The sequence below is a fragment of the Pleurodeles waltl genome, chromosome 8, assembly GCF_031143425.1.
Source record: "Pleurodeles waltl isolate 20211129_DDA chromosome 8, aPleWal1.hap1.20221129, whole genome shotgun sequence".
Taxonomy (NCBI): domain Eukaryota; kingdom Metazoa; phylum Chordata; class Amphibia; order Caudata; family Salamandridae; genus Pleurodeles; species Pleurodeles waltl.
In genome coordinates this window covers 1,420,642,713-1,420,654,962 of record NC_090447.1, presented here as the reverse complement: position 1 = coordinate 1,420,654,962, position 12,250 = coordinate 1,420,642,713, and the positions used below count along the sequence as shown (strand labels likewise).

General features: G+C 48.7%; 1 protein-coding gene across 1 annotated transcript in view; it reads right to left on the bottom strand.

Moving 5' to 3' along the window:
- Positions 1-12,250, bottom strand: part of LOC138248710 (E3 ubiquitin-protein ligase TTC3-like) — a 1,210,547-nt gene that overhangs the window by 80,844 nt on the left and 1,117,453 nt on the right. The window contains exon 43 of the mRNA XM_069202542.1: positions 9,632-9,773. Within this exon, the coding sequence (XP_069058643.1) occupies positions 9,632-9,773 (142 nt within the window). The remainder of the gene's footprint in view (positions 1-9,631; positions 9,774-12,250) is intronic.

Here is a 12,250-nt window from a genome sequence, read left to right as displayed (position 1 = left end):
GGCCTCAGCTCAGTGACCAAGACAGATGTACACCCGAGCTCATGAGCTCATTGACAGATTAGGGGCAGCCAAGTATCTGAGTACTTTTTATTTAAAATCAGGGTACTGGCAGATTGGTCTGACCCCAGGAGCAAAAGAGGTCAGCATTTTCTACTCCTAGTGGGTATTATCAGTTCACTGTTATGCCCTTTGGACTAAAGAACACACTTGCCACCTTCCAAAGGATGGCGAATCAAGTCCTTGCTGGACTGGAAACTTTTAATGTAGCTTATTTAGATGACATAGAAGTCTATAGTTCTACCTGACAGGATCACCTGATCCACCTTGGCAAGGTCCTTGAGGCTCTGCAAAAGGCAGGCCTCCCTATCAAGGCCCGTAAGTGCTAGATAAGGCAGGAAAAAGTTGTGTACCAAGTGTAACCTCTACAGCCCAAGATTCAGACTATTCTGGCTTGGGACGCTCCCAGAACCCAGACCCAAGTCAGGGCATTCCTTGGCTTAACTTGATATTACAGGAGGTTTGTGAAGGACTATGGCACGATAGTTGCCCCCCTCACATCGCTTACCTCCAAGAAGATGCCCAGGAAAATCAACTGAACAGTGAGTTGTTAAGAGGCCTTTGACACTCTAAAGAAAGCTATGTGCTCTGCTCCAGTTCTACAAGCACCAGACTACTCCAGGGAATTCCTAGTTCAAACTGAGGCATCTAAAATAGGCATAGGAGTGGACCTTTCCCAAAGATATGATGATGGACATGACCAGCCTGCTGCTTTTATTAGCAAAAAGCTACTCCCTAGGGAGCAAACATGGAGTGCCACAGAGAGGGAAGCATTTGCTGTGATTAAGGCTCTGAAAAAGTTGAAGCCATACTTGTTTGGCTTTCACTTTATTGTTCAGACTGCCCACAGGCCTCTCAGATGGCTACAACAAATGAAAGGTGAGAAACCCAAACTGCTTAGGTGGTCCATTTCCCTAATTTCCCTACAGGGGATGGACTTTAAAATGGAACACAGACCTGGGACTGCCCATGCCAATGCAGACGACCTCTCCAGGTTCTTTCACTTAGATCAAGACTCACTAGGGAAGGGGTAGTCTCATCCTCTTTTGTTTGGGTGGGGGGGGAGTGTGAGGAGGAGTCCTCTTTTTGCATCGTTAGCCCACCACTTTTTACCTGATGTTGATGTGTCCTAGAAGTTATAGGGCCCAGGGCCCTGCTAACCAGGTTTCCTGGGACAGAACGCTTTCCCTAAATCTGTTGTGATGTTTGGCACAATTGGATACACTCTTAAATATCACTGTAAGTCCCTAGTAAATTAGTATACCAGTACACATGGCATGAGATATTAGGGGCAGCAGCAGTGATTGTGACACCCTCTAGGGCCCTGCACCCAGATGAACCCAGCACTGCCATTGCAGACTGAGTGTTCTAGGGCAAACCTAAAAAGACAAATTTGATATGGCACGCTCCCTGTGTGCCCTGTCCATCCTACATTGCATATGTTATGGATAGGTCACCCCTTTAGCAGGCCTTCCAGCCCTAAGGAAGGGTACACCATACTATATGTGAGGGCATAGTTGCATGGGCAATATGCCCCCACTGTGTCCTTGCCAAACCTGGAACATAGTCAGTAAACAGAGCAGCCATTCTAAGTACATGTACTGGTCACTGGTCAAACACGAGTTCCCCAGCTACATGATGGCCACTCTGCACTCTGGGTTGTTTGGTATCAAACAACTCAGGATGATAAATCCAAACTGGTACCAGTATTGGATTTATCCCTAAATGTACCCAGGGGTCATATTAGAGGTGCCCCCTGCAAAAGCCTACCTAACTGGCATGGTTGCTGACTGGTTCCATCCAGCATGCCACCTCCAGATGGACAATATACAAAATTGGTTTGTAAGACAATGCCCTTCCTGGGTGGAGAAACTAACACCCCCTCCCTCAGGAATGTGCACTCTCCTGGCGGTGAGCTTCAAAGGGCTACTGCCCTTGAACCCGAGCCCCCAGGCATGCTGCTTGCAGCAGATGGCTTCCCACCTTTGTCAACACCTACTTTTGGCAGAAGCAAAGGCAGGAAACCACACAAAGGGTAGGAGGAGGGGTCTCACTAAGCATGCACCACCGCTAGGGGCTTGCAGGCGAAGTGGACTCCCCATTTCATTTTCCTCCATGATGGATTGCAGGAAAATAGCCAATGAGGTTTAAGGTAGTGACCCTTCCCACAGGAAGTCGTCACTGTAGTGGGTGTAGCCACCCAGGGTAAGTGTCCCATTGGACACTAACAGGATCCCTCTAAAACGCCACTAAATTCAGTATTTAATGAGCTCCCCTAGACCAAGAATTCAGATTTGTCAGGAAGAAAAGAAGACAGCACCAAAGAACCTGACAGGATGAGAACTGAGGACCTGCTGCACCAGAAGTGGCTCCAAGACCCCTGCTTGCTGCACCAGAGTCTCGACAATTGTTGCTGCGGAGGAGCTGACCATTGGACCGACCTCAAAAGACCCAGAGGACCTCCAGGCTTCGCAAATAGCCCAAGTTCTCCCTCCTGAGTGGAGGCACCATTCAAGAAGCAAAGAAACCTACAAAGAAGCAGCAAACCAGTGAGGGTCACTTCACCGACTGGCCGATATCTCAGCAACCGGAAGTCACAGCTGGGCCCAACGACACACCGACGACAGCCCAGAAGAGACCTACAGGTGTGCCAAGTTTGGCGGCACTGTGCCCTACTGTGGCTGAGTTGTGCCAATAGCCAGGTACATCAGTGCACATCAGACAACAGCAAAAACAACTCACCCAGAACCGCAGCTGGACCAGGGGGAAGCCCCAGTCGAGGGACTTCAGGAACACCCCACCCAGGAACACTCCCACCAGAGTGCCCTCGTCGTCCTGCAAGGCCCCCTGGAAGGAGCCTTACCTCCAGCTCCAAAGGGTTCCATTGTGCACAGCTTCTAAGACTTCCAACTCGCCCTGCATCTGTCCGCCCTGCGCCCTGCATTGCGGAACCTGCTGTGTGCCACGGGTCCCTAACCCCTTGCAACCTCAACAGCCCAATGGGACCCAAATGCACCATCTTTAAATCTGCAAACCAGCTCCTTTTCCAGGTGGCCCCTCCAGATGGCCCAGTGCCTGTGCCAAGAGCCTTTCCAGCACTGCTCCCGCCGGAACCGGGAGCCGCCCAAGACTCATCAGCTGGCACAGTGTGCCCACCAACCTCATAGACCATCCTGCAAAAGAAGAGACTGGTAACTCACCTGTGTGATTTTATGTGCATTTTTCTTGGTTGCCTTCCATTGATTTCAATGGTGCATAATTACGCACAGAAAGACTACCTAAAAAAAAGGACTTAACGTATACTACCCATTTTGGTCTTAAATTATATAAAAGTCTGAAGTATTTCTATAAATTTTAGTCTCCAGTTATTCATTGAGTGTGTGTGGTGCATGATTGGATTTGTGAGTATAAGAAATGCTTTGCACATCTCCTGGATTAACCTAACTGCTAGACCAGCTACCGTAAAAATTGGAGCATTAGGTGATCTCAAAGTGTGGTTGTGTGGATCCCCTGCACAGTGTGCCTAGTTTTGCACACTACATAGAGGGACAGCCTCCTACAACAGCGAGCTGTCAAAGGGCCTTTGACACACTGAAGAATACTATGTGCTCTGCTCTAGTCCTACAAGCACCAGACTTCTCCAGGCAATTCACAGTCCAAACAGATGCGTCTGAAATGGGGATAGGAGCAGTCCGTTCCCAGATGATGGACATGACCGGCTAGTTGCTTTTATAAGCAAGAGACTATTCCCAGGGGACAAAAGTGGAATGCCATAGAGAGCGAAGATTTTGCTGTGGTGTGGACCCTGAAGAAGTTCAGACTGAGCACAGGCTTCTCAGATGGCTACAAGCTTCTCAGATGGCTACAACAGCCGAAGGGAGAAAACCCCAAACTGCTTAGGTGGTCCATTTCCCTAAAGAGAATGGACTTTCAAGTGGAACACAGACCTGGGACTGCCCATGCCAATGCAGATGGCCTATCCAGGTTCATCCAATTAGATGAGGAAGACTCACCTGCCACACCTGTCGATGCACCATGTCAAACATTTATTCCAACAACAGGCGTATACAGTTTTAATTGAGGGATGTCTGGCTGCCAAGAAAACAATCACAGACTTCGGGTGGCAAGTCAAAAGACGTCAACTGCCGCCGCTCAATCTCCACGCCTGAAGCTGCAGAGTTGACAGGTTCAGGTGGAGGACCATCCCCTGCTGCTGCGACAGAAGATCCTCCCGAAGGGGCAGTCTGATTGGGGGAACTATGGCCATGTTCAAAAGCTCGGGATACCAGATTCTTCGTGCCCAGTCCGGAGCCACCAGTATTACTTGGGCCTGGTCTTGCCTGATGATCTTCAGAACTCTGGGCAGAAGTGGTTTAGGCGGAAAGGCATACAGGAGGCCTGAATTCCACTCACAACGAAAAGCGTTGCCGAGCGAGTGCCGCCTAGGAAACTCCAATGCGCAGAACAGCTGATACTGCGCGTTCTCTATTGAGGCGAACAAGTCTAACCAGGGGTCTCCCCACTGCAGGAAGAGACCTTGGGCCACCTCCGGATGGAGAAGCCATTCGTGGTCGACCACACATCGTTGGCGGAGTTTGTCTGCTCTGGCATTCAAGGAGCCTGCCAGGTGTTGAACCACCAGGGAAATGCCCTGATGTTCCAGCCAAGTCCAGAGGCGGAGGGCCTCTTGACAAAGGGTCCACGACCCCACTCTGCCTTGTTTGGTGTTATACCACATGGCGGTGGTGTTTTCTGTGAACACCTGCACAGCTTTCCCCTTGAGGGAGGGAAGAAATGCTTTAAATGCTAGTCGAATCGCTCGGAGCTCCAGATGATTGATATGGAGCCGGGTTTCCGCCGGAGACCAGATGCCTCTGATCTCTGCCTCTCCAATGTGACCACCCCATCCCAGGAGTGACGCATCTGTCACGACCGTAGGATCTGGTTGGGGAAAGGAGAGGGATCTGCCCTTGACCCAATCCTGATTAGTTAACCACCACTGCAGGTCTTTCGCAGTCCCTTCCGAGATCTTGACCTTGTTAGGGAGATTCCCCTCATGCTGCGCCCACTGGAACTTCAGGTCCAACTGCAGAGCCCGCATATGCCATCTGGCATGTTGAACCAGCAGGAGGCCATAAGGCCCAGCATCCTCAGAGTCATTCTCACCGAAATCCAGGACAGAGGCTGAAACATCAGTATCATAGCCTGAATATCCTGGACTCGCTTTTCGGGAGGATATGCCCGAAACTGCACTGTATCCAGCTCCGATGAAAGGGAGCATCTGAGAAGGAGTCAGGTGTGACTTTGGCACGTTGACAGTGAACCCCAGTGAATGCAAAAGGTTCACCATGGTCTGGAGGTGGGAGATGACTGTCTGGGGCGATTTTGCCTTCAACAGCCAATCGTCGAGATAGGGGAAGAATGGGACCCCTAACCTGCGCAGATGAGCTGCCACTACCACCATCACTTTTGTGAATACCCAAGGGGCACTGGTAAGGCCAAAGTGGAGCATGGTAAACTGAAAGTCCTCCTGACCTACCACGACTCGTAGGTAACGTCTGTGGGCCGGCAAGACGGGAATGTTGAAGTATGCGTCTTGCAAGTCCAACGCTACCATAGAGTCTCCGGGATCCAGGGCAGATAGGACCTGAGCCAATGCCAACATTTTGAACTTCTCCTCTTTGAGAAAGAAATTGATGGACCGAAGATCTAATAAAGGCCGAAGACCTTTGTCCTTTTTCGGAACCAGAATGTAGCAGGAATAGCAACCATGTTCTGGCAACTGAACCCTCTCTAAAGCTCCTTTGGCCATATGATCCTCCGATATCTGATTGTATGAAGGTGGCATGGCTGTAGGAGATGTCTCAAAGGGGAGGGAGTTGCCCCTTCAGACAATTTGGAGGACCCAACTGTCCGAGGTAATGGATTGCCATTGGAGCAGGTGATGGCGTATCCTGCCACCCACTGGCTCCTGATGTACCCGCAGACTAGGAAGGCTTGGAGGCTGAAGAGGGGGTGGACTGTGCGACCCGCTGGCTCCCTGATCCCCGGGGGCATGGGACCCCGCGGCTGCACAGGGGCTGTACAGCATGCGCGGGTTGGTGGCTGGGGGGGAAGGATGTGGTTGGGTGCCCCTTCTGTAGCCACAAAAGGGGCGAAAGGCAGACTGCTGGGGTCTAGGTGCGGGCGCAAGGCTAAGGGACCGGGCCGTTGCTCGGAAATCCTTAAAATCGCTTGAGCGCCAAGTCCACCTTGTCTCCGAAGAGACGTGTGCTATCAAAGGGCATGTCCAACAAAGATTGATGGACATCCCTTGAAAAGCCAAATGTTCTCAGCCAGGTGTGGCATCTCAGTGCCACTGTCGATGCAACCGATCTGCCCAGAGAGTCGGTCGTATCCAGTTCACAACGAATCATGAACTTCGCTGCATCCCTCCCATCTGTTACGGCTTGGGAAAGGACAGTCTGGGCCTCCTCAGGATTTTGCTGGCAGCACTTGCGCGACCGTATCCCACAGAGTATGGGAGTATCTGCCCAAAAGGCATGCGGTGTTCACAGACCGCAGCGCTAGACTGTTGGAAGAAAACAACTTCTTACCCAAATTATCCAGTCTTTTTGATTCCCTGTTCGGGGGTGCTGGGTCTGGACAGATGTCCCGACACTCGGAGCACGACTTTGGGTCGTGACTGCGCTCCAGGCACCAAAGACACACAAGGTGCGATCCGTCACCGACATGGTTCGGTGACATGAGTCGCAGGGCTAGAATCCGGTCTTGCGGGATATCCCTCGACGGATCCACAAACTTGTCAAAAACTTCGACAAAAGTGTTGACATAGTTAAAAAAGGATTGAGGTAGCTCTCTCCGGATCTGCGCGTAGGCTAGTGCGGAAAGAAAAGAACTGACGTCAGCGTGCCAGGGTGGCGCCTACATACGACTGCAATATCATCACGGCGAACACAACACCAATGACGCCTGCGGAATCGACCGATGCCACCTGACGGCACGCAGAGGAACTACTCGAAGAAAAATCTCCGGATCCAGTCCGACGCCTGGGGAAATTCAAAGGTAAGGAATCTGCAAATAGAAGTCTCTTGATTCCTATGGTGCAGATAGACTATTTTTATTAAACTTCAAAAATTATTCTTTCAAAAAGTACTTATTTAAATCTGATGATCTTGGTCTTAAAAATCTAAAAAAAAAATTTATTGGTCTCAAGTTATTCCTTTGAGTGTGTGAGTTGCAATATTGATGCTGTGGGTACACCAAATGCTTTGCTCTTTCCGAGGATTGGCCTAACTGCTCAACCAAGCTCAGATAAAAAAATTAGAGCATGAGGTGGTGTAGTTTTCACCCCTATAAACTAATGTGTGGTTGCCTGGACTCCCTGCACACTAGCTTTGCACACTACATAGAGAGCAAGCCTCCTAAAACAACATACACAAAAAGAGATATCAATTTTCAAAGTACAATGAGTCTTAATCCATAGAAGTCAATGAATGCGTTGTTTTAACACATATTACCTCAAGTGTGAAAAAAATAAAGCTACACAGGCGAGCTTGTGTTGGCAAAGCAAGTGGTGCATCGATTCCTTACTTGCAAGTGAGGACGCGCATCGATTCTTTCTCCGCCGGGTAGGTAATGTGTTGTTTTCTGGACAAGCAGCCTCAGGTCCGCGCAGTGATGTTGAAGATTTTGAAGCCCAGGGATGATGCGTGAAATATCCGGACGCACAACAGTAATGAATCTGCGCTGAACTGTCAAAGGGTTGATTTCTCAGCCACAGTGCAGGCGCTGTGTCGACTTTTCTGCTGCTCAGCTCCAGTGCGTGGATTTTTACATTGGGTTCACTAACTTCTCCTTTCAAGGGACTGGATGTGGCACCACTTGGGAGGGTAGTAGTCTCAGCAAGAGAGCCCCTGTGCTGACAGATGAAGTCTTTGATGGCTCTGGGACTTCAGAACAGGGGGGCAAGCTCAGTCTAAGCGCTTGGAGAAACTCCAGAAGCAGGACTTCAGAAAGCAAAGTCCAGTCCTTTCCCTCGTAAGGTAGAAAGAGCAGCAGCAGCAGGCCAGCAGAGCAAAGCAATAGGCAGGGTGGCAGGCCCTCCTCAAGCATCAAGCTCTTCTCCCTGCCCATTGGGCTACCTAGGGCCTACCTTAGGGGTGGCTTAAATGTAGTCAAAGGGACATTTTGTGCCTGGCAAGTGCGCACACTTGGCAGGTCGAATTGGCAGTTCAAAACTGCACACACAGACACTGTAGGTCTGAGACATGTTTACAGGGCTCTTCATGTGAGTGGCACAATCAGTGCTGTACGCCCCCTAGTAGCATTTGATTTACAGGCCCTGGGCACATATAGTGTTCTTTACTAGGGGCTTACTAATAAATCAAATATGCCAGTCATGGAGAAACCAATCACCAATACAATTTAGACAGAGAGCATATGCACTTTAGCACCGGCTAGTAGTGGTAAAGTGACTAGAGTCCTAAAGCCAACAAAAACAGGTCAGAAAAAATAGGAGGAAGGAGGCATACAGTTTGGGGATCACCCTGCAAAAAGGCTAGATCCAAAAGGGGCAAAATGTGAATATTTCAAAATGATGTAAATGAGGCAGCTGATGGAGTATGGGACCTGGAGCTGTTCAAGAATAATTAAGCCCTACTAATGATTTAGACTTGAGATGATAGCCCATCTGAGAAAGAGCAACTAACTGTGTTTTGGGTGTTTCAGTGAGTATTCAGTAGAAATCCATGTACTGGGGAGTATGGTTGAGTTCATACTTGAGCTCTTAATGGCACACCAAGATGAGAAACCTGATGTGGTGGTAAAGGGCTTTTGAGTAGTCTACAATTCATTAAAGGCTGGACGTGACAAGAGTTGGAGGAGCAAATTCTCCAATCGGCTGCGTAGAAGAAACTATTTTGATGGCGGAGACAACTATTCCTGAACTTTAATCTTAACACTCTCAGAAGAGCATTGATGGCTATATGAAAAGAAAATTTTAGCTAGAGGATGTCAGGCTTCAAAGTTCTATCATGACTGACTTAGGATGGAGAACAGAATAAGTGGTACTAGTTCTCACAAGGTAAATTAGAGAGGGCATTCCTGGAAGGTCTGGCCCATGATCTAGATACATTTTAAGTGTAGTTGACTGTGGGATCTCCTTGTGTGTGTGCAAGGGATGAGGCAATTCAATATTACTAAGCTGATGCCTCCCTTCCTCTTCTAACTATTTTCTTTAAAAAAAATTCTCGGACATCCCTCTGGTCACAGGTAGAGCTCATGTGAGCTTTTGTATGACAGTACTTTTGTGGAATTGCTTAGATTAAACCTGTTGCAGCTTCACCTAGGTTGTAAAGCTAATCTGTTGGTACGAATGGATGAACATATATATGCTTTTCTTTTGGCCTTTCATATATGGTTGACGATTTAGTAAAATTTGATGTCTTGTTACACCCAATAAACAGATTTAATCTTAATAAATACTATATTGATATACATTCCCAACAAACTACACTGTTAATATTTTAAACTTTTCATGCATTAATCAGCAAGCAGAAAATAAAATACTTACTGTTTCTCTATGTGATGATGTCTTACTTTGATAATCCAAAATAAATTCGGTCACCCTGCTGATTACCTCGCAGAACTCTAACCCAGAAAAGTTGTTTCCGTTTTTGGCCCGTGTGGCTTTTACAAAGCTGGAAAGTTCAGCACTGCACAGAAACCAAAAACAAATCTCATCATAGATGTCCAGTAAATGAAACCTAAAAAGCTTGAACTGATGAATAAAGAGTTTAGTCACCATAAAATAGTCAAAAAGCCCAATCCTAGCTTAGCGTTTATTATAATTCTTTAACATAATCTACTTTTGACCCACATAAATATTCAACGTTGTTAGATGTGTCAAATACTTTCACCTGAACATTCCCACACAATCCAGAGCATCCAAGCAGATGTGCTTGCTCAGAAATATTTTAGATTTTGTATTTCTGTCAACACTGTGAATAACAAGTTACTTACCTTTGGTAACACCTTATCTGATAGCAACTATCTAGCGACAGATTCCTTACCTTAGAGTACTCCCCAGGGGTCAGACAGGATCCGGTGGAAAGTTTCAAGCAGAACCCTTGCATGCCAGTAGGCGGCGACATTTGGCTCTGCGTCAGCACTTTCCGCACTGGAAGTTATGCGCTCTGTGGCTATACAGGCGCCAACCCAGCACATAGTTGTCAGTCTCTTTTTGTGACTTTCCACACCAGAAACACAGAGCCACAAAGAATGCTGACACACTGGTGTATGTTGCTAAGTCCCTTACAATGGCAACCCTATGAAATCAAGTCACAGAGTGGGGAGGACAGGAGGGTCAGTAAGAAAGCTGATAAGGAATCTGCGACTAGATAAAGTCTCTACTAGATAAGGAGTTACCAAAGGTAAGTAACTTGTTCATTGGATTGAGATGTCTAGCCGCAGAGTCCTTACTTTAGAATCAATAGCCAAGCAGTACCTCTCCGGAGGTGGGTCTGTGACACAGATTAAATCAAAAAAGTACTGCAGGACTGAACAGGCAAAGTGCCAGTCACAAAGGAACTGACCGCTCAGACATAAGTTTTGGTGAACATGTGGAAAGAGGCCCACGATAGTGCCCGACATGTCCAGGACAGGGACTCAGTGAGCTGAAGCAGTTGTTGCAGCATTGGTTCAGGCAAAATGAGCAAACTAGCTCTCAGGGAGTTGCCATTTTGCCAAAGCAAGCAGATCTTGATGTACAGTATTATCCATCATGAGATGGTCCTATTGGGATAAGGGCACATAAATAGGATTGATATCATTGGATGCCCACCATACCACAAACGTGTCCCAACTGCAGGCATATACCATCTAGGTGGAAGGACGCATGAATGCCAGAATAACATAATAACATCACAGACTTCAGGGGGTGAGGTTGGTTTGGAGGTGGAAAGCTGTCAATTGCTGCAGCTTAACCTCCAAGCATGAAGGAGAGGCTTATGTAGGTTCGGGTGCAGGACTCTGTCCTGATTTACGTCAGAAGATCCTCCCGAACGGGCAGCCTGAATGGAGGATGGATGGTCATGTTTGTGATACCAGACTATCCATGCCCACGGCTTAGTCACAAGAATGACTTGGGCCGGGTCGCTCCTGAAGGGATGTGGAGGATTTCTAAAGGCAGGGGTCACCTCAGCTCAGGGCACCTTAGGGGCTGTCCTGACTGGTGGGTGACTCCTCCTTGTTTTCCTCATTATCTCCTCCAGCCTTGCTGCCAGAAGTGGCGGGCATCTCCACTAGCTGGAATGCCCTGGGGTGCTATAACAAAAGGCATGACCCGTTGAGGCTAACCGCCAGGTGTTACAGTTCCTGCAGGGGGAGGTGAGAAGCACCTCCACCCAGTACAGGCTTTGTTCCTGGCCAGAGTGATAAAGGCACTCACCCAAGTGGCCAGCAACTCGTCTGGTTGTGGCAGGCTTGCAGAAACTGGTCAGCCTAACACTAGAAGTCGGATTGGTATTCAGGGGGCATCTCTAAGATGCACTCTGGGTGCATTTTACAATAAATTCCACACTGGCAACAGTGTGCATGTATTGTGCTGAGAAGTTTGATACCAAACTTCCCAGATTTCAGTGTAGCCATTATGGAACTGTGGAGTTTGTGTTTGACAAACTCCAAGACCATATACTCCTTATGGCTACCCTGCACTTACAATGTCTAAGGTTTTGCTTAGACACTGCAGGGGCATAGTGCTCATGCACATATGCCCTCACCTGTGGTATAGTGCACCCTGCCTTAGGGCTGTGAGGCCTGCTAGAGGGGTTGACTTACCTATGCCACAGGCAGTGTGAGGTTGGCATGGCACTCTGAGGGGAGTGCCATGTCGACTTAGTCCTCTTCTCCCCCCCAGCACACACAAGCTGTGAGGCAGTGTGCATGTGCTGAGAGAGGGGTCCCCAGGGTGGCATAAGACATGCTGAAGCCCTTGGGGACCTTCCCTGGTGACAGGGCCCTTGGTACCGCTAATCCTTCATTTATCAGCGGGTTGGCAAGCTGCGTGGGGCAGACGAGGGGCGTGGTGACACCCCGGGGAGAAGATTGTGGCCAACTAACTTCAGGGGACGCCAGATGCAGATGCCGACCGGGGAGTGCGGTGCGGCCTGTCTGCACATGGCAGGCAGAGGCA